The sequence below is a fragment of the Vanellus vanellus genome (genome assembly GCF_965231255.1).
Source record: "Vanellus vanellus genome assembly, chromosome: 9".
In the NCBI taxonomy this organism is placed as follows: domain Eukaryota; kingdom Metazoa; phylum Chordata; class Aves; order Charadriiformes; family Charadriidae; genus Vanellus; species Vanellus vanellus.
This window is the reverse complement of record NC_138914.1, coordinates 12,421,440-12,443,842: the sequence shown is the minus strand read 5'-3', so window position 1 is coordinate 12,443,842 and position 22,403 is coordinate 12,421,440. Positions and strand designations below refer to the sequence as shown.

At 47.7% G+C, this 22,403-nt stretch overlaps 1 protein-coding gene across 1 annotated transcript in view; it reads right to left on the bottom strand.

Moving 5' to 3' along the window:
• GRIP2 (glutamate receptor interacting protein 2) overlaps window positions 1-22,403 on the bottom strand; it is a gene marked incomplete at its 5' end in the record, with an annotated part of 353,896 nt that overhangs the window by 18,594 nt on the left and 312,899 nt on the right. The window contains 8 exons of the mRNA XM_082487750.1: window positions 3,866-4,010; window positions 4,294-4,439; window positions 5,240-5,306; window positions 13,637-13,717; window positions 14,346-14,491; window positions 20,247-20,433; window positions 20,670-20,822; window positions 21,731-21,856. Coding sequence (XP_082343876.1) covers window positions 3,866-4,010; window positions 4,294-4,439; window positions 5,240-5,306; window positions 13,637-13,717; window positions 14,346-14,491; window positions 20,247-20,433; window positions 20,670-20,822; window positions 21,731-21,856 — 1,051 coding nt within the window. The remainder of the gene's footprint in view (window positions 1-3,865; window positions 4,011-4,293; window positions 4,440-5,239; window positions 5,307-13,636; window positions 13,718-14,345; window positions 14,492-20,246; window positions 20,434-20,669; window positions 20,823-21,730; window positions 21,857-22,403) is intronic.

Below are 22,403 nucleotides of genomic sequence, written 5' to 3'. Positions count from 1 at the left end.
TAGGAGAGGATACTGCGTTTTATTGCACAGCCACGTTCCAGCACTGCCTTCTGCTCTCAGCTAAATAAATTCTCACGCTTCAGCAACAGCCAGGAACGAACTCACAACTCATGACAATTCTCCCCCTTCTCCTCCATCCCTCCCCTCTGTGTCTGCCCCCAGACAGAGGCTCACTTTACCCCTCCTGGTGTTTGCTGCAGCTCTGGAAAGAGCAGGCAGGACAGGGTATGTCCATCACCCGAACTGACTGCCAAGGCAGGAGCTCGTGCTCACCGCTGGCTGGACTGAGCTCACCACACTCACACTCCAGCTCCCTAACGCCAGCAAGCCAGAGCAGCAACCCTCTCCTCCTCCAGCAGTTCTGTGAGGTTTAGCTATCAGGAACCTGTGTGACCGAGCCAGGAGGAGATGCAATTCTTGACTGCAATATCTTTTTGTCCATGGCAACATGCCTCTCGCAGGTCACATCTCCAAATCGGACTACTGCTCCTGCAGAATTGGGAGTTGATATACCATCGCAGGCTAAACAGCTGCATGTCTTTCCCCAAAATATGAAACTTTTGTAGACACAGTGCTGTGAAACATCTACTGTAAGTACATCAAATTGGGAAATGTAGCCAAAGAGCAGGCAGGACTGTTCGGTCCGCTGCTGCTGCGATACTTGGAGAGTGCCCTGAGGTCCCTCCCAGCCAGCCACTAGATGTCCGTCTTGTCCCATCCACATCAGCCTGAAAAAGCCCTCAGGGAAAACTTGTGCATTCAAATAAATTACAGATCAAACTGGAACCGCAGTATTTGTCTTAAAAGTTTCATCTACATAGTCGAAAAAAATCAAGCTTAACTGCTGGCAGTTTAAAGGTGATCCTTCACTCGCTGCAGTGGTTCAGCATTTGAGGGCCTCCTGCTGTAGCCCTGAACCCAGAGTAGGGATGCATGTCCTATCCAAGACAACCACCCGTCTCTGATCAACACCACTGCTCTGCAGAAACTGTGAAAGTCCCTCAGCAGGGAAAAATACAGAAACAATTAAAGAGAAAGGTGACGTTCAGCCAGGTGTTTTTCTTCAAGAGGGGAAAAGTAAAAGTCCAGTCCTCTCACCTGTCCATCTCCACGCACCCTTGTGAGGACAAGCGGACAGAAGCCAAGCAGGAGCAAGAGAGAAAGTTGTTTCTAGCTAGTGACCCTTGTGCATCTCCATCATCACCAACAGTCCTTAATTCACCTCAAACACAAACCAGCCCAAGGAGCTGCATGCTCTATGTCCCTTCTTGCCCAGAGGACACATGCAAGAGCAGAACTGAGCAATAGGTAAGTTGCAAGGTGTAAAAGTCGCTGCAGGCACTTTCCAGCAAGCACTGGAGAAGAGGTGGCTGCATGCATGTGGTAGGGATTTACTTGGCACATGGGCAGGGCCACCATCCCTTCTTTCCCCTGCCAACGTGGGTTGGTACTGAGCACTCTTGGACAAAACCTTCCTGCCACCACCCTCATCTACTTGACCAGGTGGCACTAGAGGAGGTTGGTCAGGTACTTCAAAATGCCAGCAATAGCCCAAAAGTGCTCTTGGAGAACAATTGCACCTCTACTAGAATTGAACGGTATTGTTCAGGCACACTCCTTTCCCCAGGAAGAAGGAAAACAAGTCCCGTGGTCCAGGCTAAAGCCACCTGCAGGCACTGAAGGAGAAGAAACAAAGACTAACGTGGGAGACAGCCACCGCTTGACACCAACCCAACAGCCTGAGCTGCCTCTGTAGGTTTCTATAAGATCAGACACATACAAGGAGAAAAATGTTCAAGGTCAAGATAAAACCCAAGTTGTCTGTATCTGGAGCCTTTTCAGCTTAGACAGCCTGTCACCCACTGTGACAGACGTGTGACAGATCCTAGAGGACACCCTGCCTTCCCCATCGCCAAGCAAGCAGCTCAAGCTGCAGCACAGACCTTCGCTTGTGCCTCTACAAGAGCGGCTGGCGCATTCCCATTATCAGACACTGGGATCTGATCCACCCTGTGCCAAAGCTGCTGAAACATGTCCTGTGCTCCAGCAAAAGCCAGGCACAGATTTGGGTTTAAATTCCTGCCCTTCAGAAATCTGTCCCACCCTTCAGAGCTTGGCTAAGGGCGCCTGTGGCACAGGGAAGGGTAGTGACAGCAGGAAAGGGACAATTTAGGATAACACTAGGACCACACCTCTTCTCTTGACAAGGTCCAGCCACCCCTTCTGTTACTCCCAGGAGAAAAAAAAAAAAAATGCACCTTTCCTGCAGACAGCCTTCATCCCAGCACTCCTCGCCCTCCCTGCATGTAGCCAAGGTTACCCAGAGAAATCCCTGCGCTGCTCCATCCCCACGCTGCTCCTCTGCACAGGCACCGGTATTTGTTAGTCTGCAACGGTGAACACGCTGAACAGCTCCATCGCTCTTCTCAAAAGGCTTTTCATTCCTTACCGCCTGCCAGCTCCTGATCAAAATTCAATAGTACCGCAGCACTTTTCTGCACTACGTTTCTCTGTGGAGCAGTCATTGATGCATATCCGAGTTTGAAGGAGGAACAGCCACGGCATTGCAAAGGGAACTGAGAGCAACAAGGGTACGAGACTGTCTTCTGAGCCTGACAGCATTTGGGCTTTCTCTCCTTAACCTCTCTCATGCTGGGCTGCAGGTACAGTGCAGAACTGCTATGCAGAAAAGCCTGGGATAGTCTATAGCTACTATTTCCTAGGGAAAAAGACTGAATCCTACAGTGGTGAGCAGTGACATAAAAAAAGAGAAGAATGACTATGTCATCCTTCTTCAATATCTCCCAAGAAGTAAGGATGTTCTGCTTTCTGTACCAAAGGAAAGCAAAGGAAATGTACAGCAGCATGCATGCTGAGACCTCAAGGAACCAAATGCAGAAAGAGGCACTAAACTGTTTTATAGCCCAGTTAAAAGGGAGTGTGGCCTTGAAACACAAAGAACCAAAAGGCCAGATCTGCAGTCAAACCTCCCCAAGGTCCAGCACTTTACACCTATTTGTTCAGGGTTTTTTTTGCTGCTGTTCTGCCTGTCAAGCAGCACAGGGTAAAGCAACCCTATGAGAAGTATGAGTAAGGGCTGCTAAAATGATCTATTTACAAGTCACAGCTACCGTGTAGACAGATTAATTAAGATACAGTGTATGACTCAGTTCCACCTTATATTCTCAGCAATGTCCTGATCCTTTAAATCCCACGCATTCACATCTATTCAGACACAGGCACACACACAGTCATCCTCCCCAGTTGCCAAAGGTAAATCTGCACCTACATTTATGCTTCATAAATGTCTGCTGCTTGAAGCATGCCAGCCCTGCACCGAGATACCCCCATACGTAACAGACTAACCATCAGCAAGGATGGGCCAGGAGACCCCCAAGATCTGTGGTTTCAGCAGGACACACCACTGCCATGGCCGTAAGCCATAGTTTAGCAATAGGTTTGTCCGGGACAGGAGTCTACAGTGGTTTTGTGGGTAGGCTGGGTGCTCTCCCAGTGCAAGATGTGCACAGGAAATCACAGACCAGGGAGCACCTCTGTGGCAGAAGGGCAGATAAATACATTTTCCTGGCTGCTGCATGCAACTGACACACTGGATCTGAGTCTTCCAGAAGTGCCCAGCTTTGAGCCTCTGTCATTGCCCTGATCACCCCACATCTCCTGCATGTGGGTGGGCAGAGCCAGACTGGCAGGGCTGTCCCTGCTTCACAGTGCTTGGTACCTTCATAGCATCTTTCCTTTTCCGCAGACTAAAACACCTGAGAAGAGTTTATGACAACAGAAGAAACTTTGCAAACTTCAAGAACCCTTCCCACATTGATTCAACCTCTCTGCCCCCAAACCTCACCTTTCTGCCAGCCCTCGTTTAGTCAAGCCTGAAATGACGATAGGATCGAAAGGTTCCTCTGTCCCGGAGATGGTTATTCCCAAGGGGCCACCGTATCGCTTTAGTTCCACTGTGTAGATAATAGCACCTGTTGTCTCCTGCTCATCTGAAAGAGAAAACAGGAATGCTGAATTTTTTAATTAGCCATGTGAAACAGGTCATGGGAAAGACTTGCAGAAGCAAAAGCCTAAGGCCTTCAGCCATGCTCATACCAAATAGGACTTTAACCTTCCAGATTCCATTTAAGGGCAGAATAACAAAAATAGACTACAATCAATTGGAAAGTGGTGACCGAACAAGCAGCAGCCCTTATCTTTGTTGGTTTGCACTACCTATTGGGAAATGTCATTACAGCGGACAGGCACCAGTTTGCATCAGGATTTCTGTACCAGAGTTATCTTCATCCTTCCTAATCTTCAATTTGACCAGGTCTTCACACTGCCTTAAAATCTGCACAGCATCCTCCATTGAGCAATTGTCAAGTCGGATGTTATCAATGGCTAACAGCTTGTCTCCCGGTTCCAAGGTGCCAGTTCTATGTGGAAAGGAAAAGAAAACTAAAAGTACATTTGTATTTGCCTTTCAGATCCCATGACGCATTCAGTCCTGCAGCAGAAATGACAATATTAAATTTTTGCCATCCTTGATCTTTTCTGGGAAACAACCACAAACAGAGTCTGAGACAACTGTAACTTAAAGAGAGGAAGTTTGTGTAGGGAATGCATCGACACAGAACAAGGCAGGAAGGTTAGAGATACAGCCTGGGTAACTTACAGCACTGAAAAATGCCTGATATTTAACTGATAGATATTCTAGCTTTTATGGAAACCCCTGTATGAGCACTGTTAGAAATGAGCCCTCCAGCAGCACTAAATTCCTCTGAAAGCCTTGCTGTGAGGTGTTGGGATCAGAGGTGAAGTCAATAAATGCTGAGTTATTTGCACAGTTCTCCACCAGTGCCCACAATTCACTCACTCTCTTCACCTGAGCAGGAGCTGAGACATGGCAAACTACCTGATGAGCCATAGCACCTTATGCAATATATGAAGCCCTTTACCACATGCTCTTAAATGCTAAACATCCATCTCCTGTAGGGTCAGCAGACATGTGAATAAATGCCCCAGCCACCTTCTCCACTAGCTCAACTCTACTTGCTTCAATACAGTTTTTATTGCAAAACATACTGTGGTGTAAGAGAAACCTCTAGGGTTAAGATCTCCTTGGATGCTGGCAAAATTCAGACCCAAGTGCTACTGGCTTGGGCTTCATCCTACTTCTCATTACTGGGATAGACAATTTGCAATGGGTTTGGCAGATAGGAAACTCTGCACTCACCTGTGTGCTACGCTCCCCTTCTTGATGTCAGAGATGATCAAAGGCTCCCCGGGCTTTCTGCTTGCAGCTGCAAGAGAGACACATGGGTATGAGGCTTCGTATTGAGTCTGCTATCTAGGACAGGGATGGTTAATGGGGAGAAGGAGTCGTAAGGAAAGGGAATTTGTATTCCTTTGACTAAATGATGCTTCACACTTGAACTCTGGAAGGCACACCAGGAAAACACAAGTAAATCCCTGCAAACGTTTGTTGATAGCCCTTTTCCCGAGTTAGCTAGCTGCCTCCTTCGGTCTCCTCCCGAAGGGGAGGACAGGCGGTGTCCAGCAGCAAGAAGTGGGATTGATTGCCCGATCCCAGCACTGCTGAACACCCGCTCACCCGCATCTCTGACGTGAGACACCAAGTGAGTCAATGGCTGCAGCAGTAGTCAGACATCAGCACTGCTGCCTAGGGAGTACCGAGCTCAGCGCTGTGGTTAATATAAGCGTTTCTGTGTTCTTGAAGTAAGGTGGGCTGGGAAATTTTCTGGGTGGAAAATAACCCAGGAAGAATTAGATAAAATACTGTTTTCTAGCTGGTTCAGCTCCCCAGGCCACTTCGTCATCCAACCAGATAAATCGGGGCTGGTCTGGAAGGGGTGGTTTCCAACTATTCTCTCCTGCCTGACCCCGATAACTTTTTCAGCCCGAGAGATGTGACTACGCATCTCTGGAAGCATTTGCATTTTCAAATTTGCCTGCAAGACCTGCTGCTCTCTTGAGAAATCCAAGTGAGATTTATGACTCGAACCCCTCCTGACCCCTCTGCCATCCGCACACCAAACGTATGCCAAGAGCATCCTTTTCACCCCGTGTCACTCCTTCCTGCCATGCTATGGGAATTGCATCGCCTCATTTAAAGCTGACGGAGCTTCTCAGCAAAAACCGCGTAGGAAGGAAGGAACTCGCAGCATCTGAACATATCAGGTGCAGGTCAGAGATTAAAATATCTGTGAGGCACGTGGCATCACCCACACAGAGATCCACCTGCCTGAACAGCAGTTAGAGAGCACCCCAGAAAGTCAGACATGAAGGAATAACTGCTTCGTCTCACCAACCTCTCTGCTCTAGATTTTTGGTTGTTTACATTCATTTGTGAAATTTAAAAAGGTATGTGCTAACCCGTCACCTTTAAAGATACCCTCTCCCAGATATAACTAAACCTTCTGTACTGAACAGGGAGAAAAGACAGCCAACTTCAGTCGTAACAGCACTGAGTATGAAAGTTAGGTCAGGCAGCGAAGAGCAGACTCTGACTGATTTTATAATAGTCACAGCAATGCAACTACTGAACGATATAGAGAAGAATTGTTTTCCCCACCTCTTACAGCAGCGTGGTGCCAGGCAATTTTGGTCTGAACACTCACGTTCAGCTTTTGTGGACACAAGGCCGAAGAGAAGCAGATGGGTTGTGGAGATTCACCAAGGGCTCGTGCCTTTATTCAACCTGTCTGTGCCATGAATCAGCCAGTAGAAAGACCGACATGTGCCAGGCAGAGTTGAGTGGTGGGAAGGAAGGATGAAGCTCAGCTTGTGCGGCTAAAATCAGCGCAGAAATCCCCCCTCTGACTGAGAAGGCTGCACACCATGGACTAACAGCACAGCGGATGGAGAAGTATCACCATTATTACTATTGCTGTTCTCTTTTTCAATATAGGACACGTATTTGCTGCTGAGAGGTGCACAACAGGGTGGTCTGAGCGGCAGCGACGGGAGACCCCGTTAGCACACCCTGAGCCCTGGGTCAGGCTGGCATCGCTGCATGTTTAATTGCTCCCTAGCCCGGTTCTGTCAAAATGATCCAGGTTAGCAAAAATACTTTTCACCGCGAGGTTTGTTTATTAGTTTCAAAGCAGAGGCAGCGTGACAGAAAGGGGTTAGGGAAGATCTCCACAGTCCTGGTGGTGGGTTGGGGATGGCCATCTCTAAACCTGACCCAGCCACAGCTGAAACGACGTGTCCGGAGACCGAACACTCAAAAGAGCAAAGAGTGGGGAAAGAAAAGGGGGGGGGGGGGGGGGGGGGGGGGGAGAAAGAAAAAAAGGAAAAGCAAATATAGACAACATGCCTCAAGCTCTGCAGAAATGGTGTTTATCTCAGCATCTGCCTTACAAGCCCTGTCACTTGTGGGGGGATCCTGTCCACGGTCAGTCTCTGAGCAGAGTGAGACCTCATCCTTCTGCAGCTCCGCAATAGGTGTCAGCACTGAACGTAGCACATGCTTCCCGTATCAGAAGCAAGGCTGACAAACTGAGTGCTTTGTCCATTAGGAAACAGAGCAAGTTTTGAAGAAAAATCATTCTGGGTTTTGTTTGCGCTTTTTTTGGAAGTTGTGCTTTCCTAACAGATTTTCTTGAGACCAGTTAAATGGGAGAGCCATGTACAACTGCATACAACTGTCCCTACCATCAGAGCACCCAAACTTTAATAATTGGCAGCCCTCTGTTTTAAATAATCCCTTAGTATAAAATGGAAAGGCTTTATAAAACCATCATTATTAGTCAGCACCTACAAATCTGACGGGTAAATCAGAGAGACTTCATGAATAATCATTCTCTCTCAAGAGGCATAAATACAAAGTTAAGATAATGAAATCTCAAAGCACGGAACAGTCGCTTGCTGTTTGTTTTAAAAACCAGTAGTTACTAACGCCATTAATCCACCTTTGGCACCCCAAAGCCCTTCCCGGCGCCCCAGCAGAGCGCCCAGTTGCACCTTCTGCCCATCAGCTGGGACCAGGCTGCCCCCGGCCACCCCGGGACCCGCGTTTTTAACAGTCCTGGGCCATTCGCACAGAGTGACAACGTGTCTCTGTGTTACGACTGCCCCGTCTACAGGCAGGAGGGCTGCAATGTCACTGACGTGGTGACTCAGTCAAGGTCAGAGGCATTAGATACATAGATTCCTGGTGAGATTTTGGATAAACCACTTCCAATTTGCCTGCGATGAAAAAAAAAACCCTTAAACTACATTATTATTTTATTAGGGCTGTGGTCTTTGGAGTTAAGACACTTGCACAGATGAGTAAAGCCTTTTCATCCATTCGCTTCTGCTGTCAATGCGGTTATTTCTCTTCAAAGCCTTGCCTCTGGGTCTTGCTTTCCGGTCTGTAAAAGGGAGACGGCAGCAAAGGGAGTGGAAGGGAGAGATGGAGAGGGAGAGGCAGAGGCAGACACTGGTGTGCAGAAACCCACGCTCGCTCTCGACAGGCGCTCTGCTCTGGTTGTGGCCTCCACCTGCCAGGGCAAACCACTTCAGGTGGAAGTAGGCTCTTTTTCAGATACATTCATATTTTTGGCTCCAGTGGCCCAGAGAAAGCTCCATAAATCAACAGCTGGTGAAGGTAGAAGTGTGTGGTGGGGGAGAAACTCCAAATGAAAAGACTGCTTGGCGGTGGTGACAGGGCAGTGATAAAAAGGTGAATTGATCAATACTGTTATTTACTTTTTATAAATTGCTTTCAGTCTCTCACCACCTCTGCTGGGATTCTGGCTCGCTTGGCGTTTACGCTATGATGGATGACGAGGCCAGAAACACATGTCTGGTTTGTGTTTTTAATAGAATGCATAATGACTCGTATTGGTAAATTATTCCCCTCCGAGGAGCCCAAGCACATATCTCACACGCATCAACCCGTTATAAATGCCCTTTGTTATTGACCAAGCCAAAGCAGCGCTCTGCCAATGTGTAATTAAAGGAATTGTAATAATGCCATCAGAATACATTTAAGAAAGCAAGCATTTATAAATGGGGAAAAAAAAAAAAACAACAAAATCAGAAACCCAATAGTGTCAGAATAGCTAAGGAATGAGAACAGGAATGAAAGCAAATCAGGATCGATTACAAAAAGCAGCAGTGAAAATCAAACCCCCAGTACTCAACTTTTGCCTTTATAATTCATTAGTTTTAGCAGCAGATGCATAAATTATCAGCACCTCCAGCAGGATATTTACTCCGCCACAGATCTATTTCCTTTCAAAATCTCCAGGTAGCAAAACCGAGACAGAATATCCCCCTTCGGTGAAAGCACCAGAGCGAATCAGCTGCAAATCTGGGTTGACGCTGCAGCGTTAGCGGGGGCAGGACAGGCAGCTGCCGGGCACACTGCCGCATGCAGACACGCTCTGCCAGGCCGGCGGCAGGTCCCAGGTTAATCCAGCGCTGGCAAAGGTAGATTTGCTCAGCTCACAGATCCATCTTCTCACTAGGACAGCGATTACACTGCTTAAGCGACTTAATCGAAGTTATCTATCTATCCAAATTCCAGTTTTATCATCCTCACGCAGATATACTACCTACTCCTTATCTGCAGTACTTCAAGCCAAGGGCATGGGAATTGATTTATTAAAATATATAGAGGTAATTTGATAAACATGCTATATGAAGCATTAATGCATAGCTAAAATGAACAGTAATTTCAGTATCTGTTTAAAGAGCAACAACAACACACCTGTACCCTGCAGCAAATCTCATAACTAGCCCTTGGAGGGGATATTTGAGACAGACGAAAAAAAAACCCAAACAAAAACCACAAAAGCAATCTTTTGTGTAATCAACTATCATTTTCCAGAGGCTAATAACAAATCCATATCTTATTTTAAGAGGTCATGTATTGAACATACAAGAATACACGACTATTAGCTTCTCGCTGCTGGAGATTTTAATTTGCAAGAGATTTACAGAAAACCCACAAAGGCATAACTGTATCATTAGAACTGAATGCGGCCAGCAAGATCAGAGCACTTAAGGCATGTGTCCTGCTAACGGGGATGAGAAGTTCAGGCTAACAAGAGCCACATCTTCACATCCCTGTGTCAAAAAACTCAGTTTGCAGGTCTTTGCAGCCCCACCGTTCAGAGCACCTCAGAGGTCTCTGCGAACAGTTGAGCTTCACATCCCACACAGCTCTTTGAACCTGGCGGAGCAGAAAGGAGCGCACACTTCGCTCTTCAAGCAGAGCAGCTGCTTTACAGGAAAAGGCCGCCTTCTCCCTGGCACAGAACCCGAGGCACTGGAGTACGGAGAAAACAGTGATTTCGCTGGTGTGTTGTCCCTTCACCCCCGGACAAAGTGCAGGAAGAAGCGCACACAAGGCAGCCTCGGTGATTTTGCTTTGCTAATTTTCATTTAGCAACTGCAGGAGACTGAGGTGAGACAAGGGCACCGAGGTGCCACAGAAATACAAAGCAGAGCCAGTGAGAGACTCACCCTTTGGATTTCCTATTCATCCTGTGGGGAATGGAAGAGGAAATAATGCTATATGCAAATATTTGCATCATGTGTCTCAATTTGCTGCATCCCTTTGCCACGCTGGGTTTGAGCAGGGGGAAGAAACCCATCTGCGTGCACACAGCCAGGTGCCCGGTCCACAACCGGGGCTCGCTCAGCCCAAGCCTTCTCCTTCTAGCAAACCCCGAAACCTCCGAGAAGATGAAATGCTCTCAGCAAACACCTGCCCCTCACCAGGAGCAAGCACAGACCCTTGCTGTATGTTCATCCCAGACCCAGCAGCGCCTGCCCTTCTCATACAAAAACCTTCTGGGTGTTCAGCGCTTTTATGAGGCTTTCCAGCAGATTTATGGTTCCTCCTGCAGCCAGCTCCATTACACCAACTCTTCCAACGTATCCATCAAGAATCCTGTTCTCCCCCCCTTTACTTAGCCCATCTCCCTATTAGCTCTGAGAGCCACAGCACAGCAAGAATTTGATCGCTTGTATTTCTGTAGTGCTCCTCTGATGAGGTCGTAACACTTTCTGCCCACGTAAGGCGGCAGCGGCAAACCCTCCTAGACAGAGGAATTAACTACAGATGAGCCTGCTGAAGCCGAGAGGCAAAACTCAACGAAAACAACTCATCTTTCACCTACAGTGTAGCCTGACCACAAAGTTTTAGAAGAAACCCAATTCTGTGGCCGCGACAGTGTGAGGGGTCTTCTACTGACCCCTCTGGCTTGTCATCTATTTAACCTGTCCCAGCTTTACAGAGCAGGGAAGAGGAATCCAATGTGGGAGGCCAGTAAACCAAGTCCCCTACTTTAAAACAGCAGTTATATGCCTTTCCTTGTCAGAAGAAAAGCTATAAAAGCTGTTTCTAGATCTATACAAGCATTCAAATCAGGAGAACTGGGAGGAACTGAGCAAAACGGAGTTATTTTTACCTCTTTTCTCTTGCTGCTTGCATCACACTCCTGCATGCACATCATGTCTCTGCAGGAGGTATTTACCTGCTGCTGGCTTTGGTTTTAATGTTCGAAACTGGTGTATTTATCTGCCCAGTCAGAAGCAGAGTGACAAAATGATGATCTAATTTGCTAAGGGTCATGTGGACATAGGCTTATACAGACTAATATATGAAAACAGAATTAGAATTCAACTAGCATTTCATCCTTGCCACTGCATTTTCTGGCTGGCTGTCTTTTGCTCCATTTGTAAATATAATTTTGGCTTTGACTCAGCAAAGGACTGAAATATACCTTAAGTTTATGCGTATGCACTACTTAAACAGCGTCCTGCAAACACGTTCAACAATCAAAAAGATCAAATCTGTTAAATTGTTAAAAAAACTCCTTTGTAGTTGGATAATGGGTATCTAACTATTTAAAACCCACGGGTCAGTTTCTTTTTATTTAGCGTTGATTTCAAAAAAGTGCGTGAAATCAATTTTTTAAACAAATTTCAAATGAAAACATTTCCACCACAGAAATACATTTGAAGTGTAAATGCACATCTGAAGCAGATCCCATTTAAGTGAGACTCCACAAACAAAATCGAATATTCTTGCCGGCAACTCCCAGGTTCGTTTTGCTCCCCAGCCCCAGATACGAACTCAGCTTTGAAGCTTAAACGGGGTGAAACCCTGGCCATGCTCAGGACAGAAGTGTTTTGCTACCAGCTCTGCTGCCCCTAGGTTGCTACGTGAGGCTGCCATGCCAAGGCAGCGGTGAGGGTGGCAGGCCGGGAGCCCGGTGCAGGCCGCGAGCCCGGCGCAGGCCTGGCTGCTGCACCGTGCCCAGCTACCCCACCACTGAAATGTCATTACGGCCACCCCGCTGCTTTCGGAAGGCACTTTGATGTCTTCAGACAGTAATTGCTACCAAGCCAAGTGTTAAATATTGTGCTGTTATTTCTCAGGATTATCCTTGTGGCACAAAGAGGGGAAGCGGGGAAGAGGGAGAAGAAATAACAGAGGGTGCAAAGCCATCACCCTGTCAGTGTTCAAGTCAGTCCCGAGAATCACCCTACTTAGACCAGAACACCTCCAATTATCTCACTGACTAATGCTGTAAATGCCAAGAGGTAATTGCAAATAGCTTATCTATTTTAATGAAACCTACTTTTAAAGTGTCCCTAGTGACTCGGTTCCCCAGACACAGCTAGGTCCACGCTCCCCAGGGCTTAGATGCAAGATCCCATTACCGCAGTTTCACAAGTTGCTTTGTTTCAGCTGAGAGGTGGTGGCATCCTCTGGGCATGGCAAATGTGAGACAATTCAAGTCAGTTTACCCAGCAGCGAAAGAGGGATGAGTGACGTGAGACCTGCCCACGTTTGCTATAAAGGAAAAGTTCGCTGATGCGAGGCATAACAAGAACTCTAGTTGGCCAGAAATTTGGGCTGGATCTGCCTATATCATCCCCTTACAGCATCCGCTCCAAAGAGGCCAGAAGGTCTTTAAATGGAAAATATGCTTCAGAAGAGAAACAAAGATAAATAATCAAGAGTAAGCAGAGAAGAGAGAAAAGAAAGAAAAGGGATTATATCTAGTTCTCTCAGTGCCCACCAAGTCCTGGCATGTGGATCTCTTCCTCCATGGCTGGGGTTAGTCGATACAACAACTCCCAGCAAACCCTGCCCAGCACCCTCCTGTCCCCACAGTACCTTCCCCCCACCTCTAAGACCTGCCATCCTCTTCATCATCCTCCTCCTCCTCATCTTGGCAGTTTCTCCTCTCTACCCTTCAAGCTGTGGGTTCACCTCACACACTCCTCCCTCCACCTCTCCCTGCAAGGGTCCCACCAGACCCAGGCAATTCTTTTTTAAAAGGAACATAATATACAACTGTGAGCAAGGGAATAAAAATAACATTACTAATAATATAATATAAGTCTGCAGCACAGACCAACTGATCAGTTGAGTTGCATCCTTTGCCCCAACCCTCCATGTAGCTGCTTTCTTCTGCAGCCGCCAGCTCATGGAGGCAGGAACCACACATCTAATTCAGTTTGGGAAAAACCACAAGCACTGCGAGCGCTACCAGGAAACCCCATGTAATCTTATCTCTCTCCGTTGGGCCCCTCTGATGTGCCAGGGTGGAAAGCAGTGGCTTTTGCAACTGCTAGCGCAAGTGTGAGCAATACTTACAGCTGATTGTAATTCCAAGCTCTACACCTCTTTTCTTGGGCAATTTAACGTGGAAAGTACCGCTGCTGGGTATGACAGACTCTATAAAACCAAAAACAGACAAAAAAAGAAAATAGGAGAAAAAAGAGAGTTTTCAGTTGCATGGATGATTTCTTTGGAACCAGGAAAAACAAGCCCATAAAACTCAGCTTTATTGGTTCAAATAAGGTTGTTATGTGAGGCCCTGCGGACTTTAGGTTAAAATTTGGATTCTCATTAAAAATACATCCTCTGAACATCAAGTGATGTGCTCACATCACGCTGTATTTTGAGACTGAGGCAGCCCTGTCAATGTAAAAGGAAAAAAACTTTTTTCTAACACAAACCTGCACTTTAGCTCCAGCCAATAGCATTGGCTCCCTCCTTGCTTCATGGCCATAAATTAATATAATTCATATTAATGGGCAAATATTTAAAGTACAGGTGGCCTCTTCATCTACTCTTTAGGCTTATCTCAGGCAAGTGGTGAGCACAAGGCATTTATGAAAGGACAGAAGAAGGACCCTCCATCTCGGTGTGCATTAGAGAACGACGAGAAATGGGACTCTTCCCTCCGAGCTCCAGCAAAAACCTCATGTAGTTGTGTGAATACACTCCCTCCTACGGGTTAGCAAAGGCACTGGCAGAGTCCTGCTGGTAGTGAGGAGCAGCAGTTCCTTTGGTGACATACCTGCGACATCAAATTCAATCTCGAGCACCACTTTGTTCGTCAGCGCGGCATCACGCAAAAGCTGATTAGCTTCCTCCATAGTCCCATCCTCAGTCGCAATGCCATTGATAGAAAGGACTCTGTCTCCTACTTGTAGTAGCCCACACCTGCAGTCCACATTGGGAAAAGAGGGAAAGGGAACAAGGAGGCAGGGAAAAAGGGGAAAGGAGAAAAAAAACAACCCCACAACCAGTCATGAGTTACTTTTGCCAGGCAAATCTGTTTATAAGACACATGAAGTAGTGACAAATCCTGCAGAAGTGGCCCCAAAGAGAAGATAATGCAATCTGCAACACCCGTCCCAGTGTCAAGAGCCCCTGGAAGGTCACAGGGAAGAAAACACTTGTGGTTTGCTTAAGTTCAGACAAGGTTTGCTCCTAAACAACCATTTTTGGTCATATTTCCTGCAACTTCCAGGGAAAAAAAAAAAAAAAAAAAAAAAAAGAAGTAACCCTCACCTTCCTAAAAATCAATACCATGTGCAAGAGATGAGTGACAAACGCAAGGGCATGTGCCCACCTACCCTATCTAACGGTATATGGCTCTTTCCATGTACCTGCATTCTCTGAAACCGGAACTAACAGGACTGAAAATTGCATGGAGTCCTCTGCTTAAACATGGCTAATATTGAAGGTAGAATCCAGTGAACTCACTGAAATGTCTCAGCAAATTGGATAATCATTTATCCCTTGTAACTGCATCTCTGGAAGCCAAATATACATTGATACTGTTTAACTGCCTTGAAAGGCCAATATTATTCTGATGCAATATCGCACCAATATAACCACAAATGGCACTTTGGGGTTTTTGGTTTAGACCCACTTTGTCCAAGAGCACAGATCAGCAGGTTTTTTTTTTACTTTGGAAGAAAAACAATGATGATAAGGCTATGTTGCAGATATACTGCTACAGCACGGTCTGTCTCTTGGGACCCCTCTGTATTTATAAGCATGGGTTTTTTTCACACATGAACCACTACATTCAATATTCACCCTCCTTTCTTTCTTTTTTTTTTTTTTTTTTTAATTTAAATATACTGTCACACCAGCAAGACACTCCTCCACCTTACTGAGCTGCCTCATGGCTCTACAAAATAAAGAGTGTAGTTTTCCCTGTGACTGACCATGGGCAATTGCTCATCTTCCTTCTCCTCCACACCCTTCATCAGTCGTTTGCTATAACCACATCTTTTCAGATTATCACGACGTCTATAAGGCAGTCCACTTTAGCAGAGCTTGGGAAACCATTCCTCCTCCATCATTAACATAAGCTACAGAGTGGTCTGCAAAATAGGTTGAGGGTTATGGGAACAAGTCTAAGGTTCACCTCTAAATTTGGAGTTATTTTACAACAAAGATTTCCCAGAAGGCATCAGCTATCCTGTTTTGAGCCTTCTCCAGAGAATGTTTATTCCCCTGCTCTTTAATGATCAAGCACATCCTTTGCCCTCTCCTTTCTAGACGTCAGCTTCCACTGATATTTCACGGAAGACAGATTGTTTTTCACTAATTCTTCCAGCCACTCTTCATCACTCACACCTGATTCAATTGTACGAAAACATCGTACCACAGCTTCCGGGCACACAAAGATAACACCAAAGGCAACACACACTGACCATATTATTCACCTTTAAACAACAGGACGTATAGGAACAGCCAGGTTATCAAGAAAAAATACACATATCCAAATTCAAGAAGAATGCACCAGCACAACATTTTTTGCCAGTGGCCCATCAAAAGCTGAGATACGAACAGGTTAGGAGAGAGCCTAGGGAGGTTATTTTACTGGTAGGAAGGTATTAAACTTGCAGTATATTTACGCTGCTGCCTGGGTTCATGCCATCCATGGAAAAATGCTGGCTATTTTATGAGATGTAAATTCAGAATTGTTTGTTCAAGGAGACTTGGATTAGGACAGACAACTCCACGGTGTATAAATGAATCCACCCTCGCGAATAAATTACATCGAGTTTAATTATAGTTCTTTACTGGACTACAAAGCTACATAGGTGTGCTTGGAAATACCAGCTTATAAATATGAAGATGGCAAGGAGTATGACAGAGATGCCTCCTCCGGCACCAAAAGCTCTCTTGCTATGGCCACAACGCACCTTTCAGAAAAGAGGGATCAGCATCTCCATCACATAGACATGACTGTCATGTCAAGGTCACACAAGGACACAATCCATTTTGGCACCACTATTTCAGCCATGAGGGCTGGGAGATCACATGACGCTTTTATACAGCATCAAAGCAAACATTTGCCACCTTTCCCACCTGAGCTGCCTTCTCACAAAACAACCATTTCTTGTGTTTCTTCACTCAAGGTAGATTTGCCTGAGTGTTTTACAGCCAATAGCTCTGTTAGGTCAGCATTATTTTATTTCTTTTACTATTAGCCTCGGTCAATCACAGTTGTTTAAGCCCCAGTCTTGCAGGTTTATAAAAGTTTGTGGAGTGAGGCCGCAACCTTCTGGCTCCCTCCACAAGTGCAAGGAGACCCGACATGCCTTGTTAACCCTTCAAAATAATTCCAGAGACACCAGTTTCCAGCCATCATGTGTCCTTGTGCTGGAAGCAGGGCCCAGGGAGCCAAGGGTCCTGCAGACCTCTCTTTGGGTCTGCTGTGGGATCCTACACAAACCTTTTGGACAGTTTTCCCAAAGAGAGGGCATTTGTCTCAGAGATGTGCAGTCTAACATCAGAGCTCACAAAGTACTTTGAGATCATGAGGGGAGAAGTGTTTTAAAATCAGAAATAAAAAGAGTACAGGCACCTCTTGGAGTGAAAGACAGGCCTATGGATGTGTTGGAGTCCATGTTGAGAATGTCCTCCTGGCATTGCAGAGATTTGCATTTTGTCATGACTCATTCCTTGGCTCAGAGGCAGCAACGAAGCAGTGGAGGCGTCTTGCTAGACGCAGAGCAGCGCATATTCAAGCCTTGGACAGGATACATGCTAAAGATCTTACTCAGCATCATCAACATCCGCATGGTCACTCCAGCTGTGGTGTGAGCAGCAGCAGCTGTGACCAAAGCCATATCGCTGGCTACAGAAACCGATCTGTCATGACCTTACATTCCCCGGAGCTGGCGTACACAGGTCAGACATCCACATCTGTGTGTGTCTGTACATCTGCGTGTGCATGTTGGTGGGTGGGTCCCAGCCCCCAAAAGATCAACGTTTTGCTGACAGCTTCACCCAGCTGCTAAACTTTCCTTTTGCAAACCACTTATACTCAAAAGGCAGAAACACAATGACCAAACAACTGTGTCAGAGCAGAGCTAGAAAAGATGTAACTCAGCAGGAAGCATTGATTTTGGATACCGGGATGGAGAAGCCAGACACTCTCCCACTGCTGGCAATGACAGCTGGGGGAGGAAGGACACAAAAGCTGCGTGTTTCAAGGCAGCCAAGAGGGGATGTCAGGCATCTTCCTATTCCACCCTCCCTGCTGATAACAAGGGCTGAATCACTGTCTCATTTGGAGCCCAAAGGCTTCATCTTGCACCCAGGAAACAAAACAACAGGTGGGGAGGGAGGTCTATTAGGAGCTATTGGCTGTAAAACAAATCATACGTCAGGGAGGTGACGGCTTTTGCTTCAACCTGCCTGCCACAAGCTAGTACGAAGCAGATAATAAATGTGAGGCAGCCCAACCTCCCTGAAAAGAGGGTGATGCCCTCCTCCTCCCTGGTACCACTCAAATTTGCTAAACACCCAAGAGGCAGCTGCTCCACAGCAAGCCAGATGCACCAAGCGACTGTGGACCATGCCCTTGTGCAACAGCACATTCAGATTGACAGGTCTTGCACAGGAACGTGCAAACGTGCAGGACAGACCCGGGCTTCTGAGCCTGACCCCTGCATCCCCACTGCTCACCCTCTTTTGCAGAGGGCAACAATTGCAGTACAAGAAAGAGTATGGCTCAACCAAGAGCCCAGCTTGGTAAAGGGGAGAAAAATGGCTCTAACGTCTTGGGCTGCAGTTACAGCAGAACCTCTCAAGGACAGGGAATAAGGTATCTAGGAAGGATGGAGCAAACAAGCTCTGTGGGATAGCAAGAAACAAAAAGTGAAATGGAAACATAAACCTGCCTTTTTCACCTTGCTGTACACCTAGTGCACTTATCACTTCAAGATGGGGAGGAAAGACAGTGTTTTCCTGCCAGCTAGGGAGAGCAGCACGGTCTAGGAAAGGAAGAAATACACCGCAGAGATTTAATCCCCAAATCAAATCCAGGCTGCAAACGCAGAGAGGATTGCTCCCTGTTGCCAGAAAGCAGAAGGCAGCAGCCAGGAGAGCGTGAGTCCTGCTGGGTGGGCAGCCGAGAGGGAGAGCAGCGTGTGTGACACATTAGAGCCAAGAGAGACTGCACCGTGAGTCTTTGCTTTTGCTCCAGGCTTGGCAAGAGGATAAAACAAAGCCAGGCGGATTTCAGCACATCTCCCTCCTCCCCTGGGACAGCAGGCTTTGTTGCTGCCTGATTTATAAAAGGAGTTTGGTGCTTCACAATGTGAGCCAAATTCACTCTGGTAATAGAAGATAAAAAAACCCAAACCACTGTCACTTTCCTTTTTAAACCCTGTTTGCAAACAAAACAAAAAAAACAAAAAGCATAAAAGGCTTTTGAAATCTCTCTTAACCTGTACCACTCAGGACAACTCTTTCTCCTGTGCCAGCCCCTCATCCCTGTCCTCCCACAGACACAAGCACCAGGCACTTGTGCTCCCCCCTTCCTCTGCACCGGCCGCCTGGAGCAGCTGCCACGCAGAGACCGCTCTGCACAGCAAGGACTGGCATTTCCTTTTGCAGGTGCTTTCCCTGACGTACGACTGCCCTGTGTGCTGTTTTCCCAGGCTGGCCTGGGGACACCAAACCATCAGCACAGGCTGATGAGGCCCTTGGAGACTTCTCCTCCCAAGGAAGGGTGTGCTGCAGGCGCTGAGCACTGCCACATCGTTGCACCTCAGGCAGCCACCACCATCAGCAGGATGGACCACCAGTGAAAATCACAGGCGGGAAGAGAAACCAGCATGGGGCATAAGTGCCAGCTCGCTCACCCTTCACTATTTCATCTACATAGTGAAACCAGCTCTCCTTTCCACACCACAAGAGCTCAAGTTGTGCAGGGACCTGGTGCGTTAATGAGAAAAACCTTGCTAGAGGACATCTATGTGGTAGCACACGGACATTCGATCCAGCCAACAAGGGTGTTGGAAAAAGTTTAGCCAGAGCCCCCGAGCTGAGACTCGGCTGCCAGAGCAGTCATTGCTCCCGCTATTCCCAGGGGGTGACACGCAGCAGTTAATGCCGCTCCTCCGTTCTGCTCTTTTCCCAGCATTATAGAGCCAAAAGCAAGAGTGCTTAAATGCAGCACCTATCTGCTCCTCAACCAGAGCCCTCCTCTGCAGTTCAAAACCTTGGCTTTAAGGCCAGTTTATATAACTGGGCTCGGCTACAATGAAACCTGCTGGAAAACACTTTGCTGAGCCCACTCGTTTAGATCTTTCCCCTTTCTGCACCCAGACAAAAGCTTTATCTTTCAAAGAGAAAGAAAGAAAGAAAGAAAAAAAAAAAAAAGGAACGGGAATGGCGCTCTCACACAGACACACGCTCCCTTCCTCCTCCTCCCAGAACAGCCGCAGCCTGGTGCCAAGACGTTCACCTGGGATGCGAGGGAGGCCGCCGTCAGCCGACGAGCGCAGAAATGGCAGTGACAGTAAACCATGCCCAGTGAAGAATGGGAGATATTACAAGGATGATAGTAAATATCTAAATGAGCCTCTGAGGAGAGAAAACAAACCAAACCATGAAATGTTCAGCAGCAGCACCATCAGGATCCAAGGGCAAGGTCTCTAACCTCTCTGCCGGGCTGTCGGGCTCAATAAAACGGACGAGAGGTGGGGAAGACAGGGTTTCAGTAGCAAAGATGCCTCCCTGGAGCTGAAGTCCGAAGCCATTCAAAGGGTCTCCCCTGAGCACCACCTCTGTCGTCTCCGTGTGGACTATCTGCCCGCCAGGACCCACTGTGCTGGAGGCCAGCGACACTGAGAGGGAGAGAGGCAGAAGGTCAGGGTAGCCATGGTCAACACAGCCGGTACGCACACAGCCGGTACGCTCACAGACCTCGGTCGGGCAGTGATGGGGACAGTGAGCGAGGATAAGGGAGGCACTAACAGGGCTTAGATGAGGGGTCCTACCCTGGCTAACAGTCAACAATAAGGACAGCAAGGCAAGCTTGCACACCCCGTCCAACCCAGCCCCAGCCCACTGCCACTCTTACATGAGCTCTTGTGCTCCTTCTTCTTCTGCCTCCTCCTCAGCATGGTGGTGCGGGGGCTCATAGGGTGGGAGCTGCGAGGTAGCGTGTTCGAGTTCTGGCAGGGGAAGCCCTGCGCGTTCATGGTGGGAGATGAGAAGTTGGCAGCCACCAGAGCTGGGGAAATACAGAGCGTGTTAAGGATGTGCACAGAGAAGCATGGCAGCAGGTTCACCTAATGAGTGTTCATCAAACACCTACTATGTTTGGACTCGTTCCTTCTTCCCAGCTCCAAGGCTCAGGATTGAGGCAAGAACCTTATCCTGGGCTTGCAGCTCCAGGAGACCTGTGAGAGTGGGCTTGTGCTCAAGATGGACATTGCTCTCTGGTGTGCAGTGACCCCAGTGACTGGGCTGCCTGTCACTACAGCATCCAGGCCACCAGCTGAGAAGTGCATCATGGATGCTGGGCAGCCAACAGCAGGTTAGCATGGTGGCACCACTAAAACTTAAGTACATACAAGGGGAACCCCATAGCTTGAACTTGAGCTACTAGGCAATGGAGGTGCCCTGTTTGCTTCCCACAGCTTGGACACAGCGCACTGTTTCCTCCTCCCTATCTTACTGCCCCAAGCCAAGAAACCTGGGGCTGAACAGAGCCTGCTTCCTCCAAGAGGTGGGTTTACAGGTTTTAAATCAGCCATAATCCTGCTGCTAAGATGCTGCGTGGCACCAGGGCTGAGCTGGATGCGTTGTTTTATCAGGTTCCTACACGTCACCAGAGACGCCCTCCTTGTCCCACAGCAACGCATTTTTGCTGTATGAACCCAGGCACTGGGGTGTGGGGTTAGATGGGAGCATGGGTCTGCCCAGCTCACTGCTCTTGTTGCAGTTACCAGATCTGTGTGTGCTGGGCTGCAGATACCAATTTTGTACCTCAGCACTGGGCCTGTGGAAACAGACACAGGTGACCGAGTAGGAAAGGAGTGACAAGCCAGGCTACAGAGGTGGGTATTAAGGAAATGGAGGGGCACAACATAAACAAACACATGCAGGGATGGGGGCAATGTCATGCACTGAGGTTACATTTGCAGTAATCCTGTCCAGACGTCTGGTTCCAAGTGGGTGTCTTGCAGTGCCCGGGGTGGTGGGTGTGACAGTAGTTGACACAGGGGTCCCAGCAGTGGTGGTGGTCACTCTTCTGCACCTTGACTGATGGCACCCAGGAGAGCAGAAAGCACCACAGGCAGGGAGGAGAAGCGAGAAAAAGAAAAGGTAAGAATATAAGCCAGGAGATTGCAGAAAAGAGCCTCATGCTGGTTCTGAACAAGTCAGAACCGAGCCACAGTGTGTCAAGCACCAGCAGCAAAACCGCATCCCCACGTAACCTCATGACACTTGATGCAAAGCAGCAGAAATCCGCCCCTTCCCCATGAAAAACTCCACATCCTCAGCCAACAGCCTGACTAAGCCATGCTGGCAGCACACAGATGTCATCACCATTTGCAGGCTGTTGTGCGATGTGCAGAATCTCCCTCCAGCCATGAGCTTCCCCGCAGAGGCCATCAGCATTATCCGACAGCACCGGGGAAACCTCCTTGTGCCGTTTCCCACCTTGCTGTCAGAGCTGCCCTCCTGGGGACAAGGCTCAACACCTTCTGCACATGCCAAGGACTGCTTTGAGCACTTGCTTGGCTGCAGTGTTTGGTTGTTTAGCGGCTGCTCTTGGCCGGGAATCCATCGCAGGGTGCACGTTTGG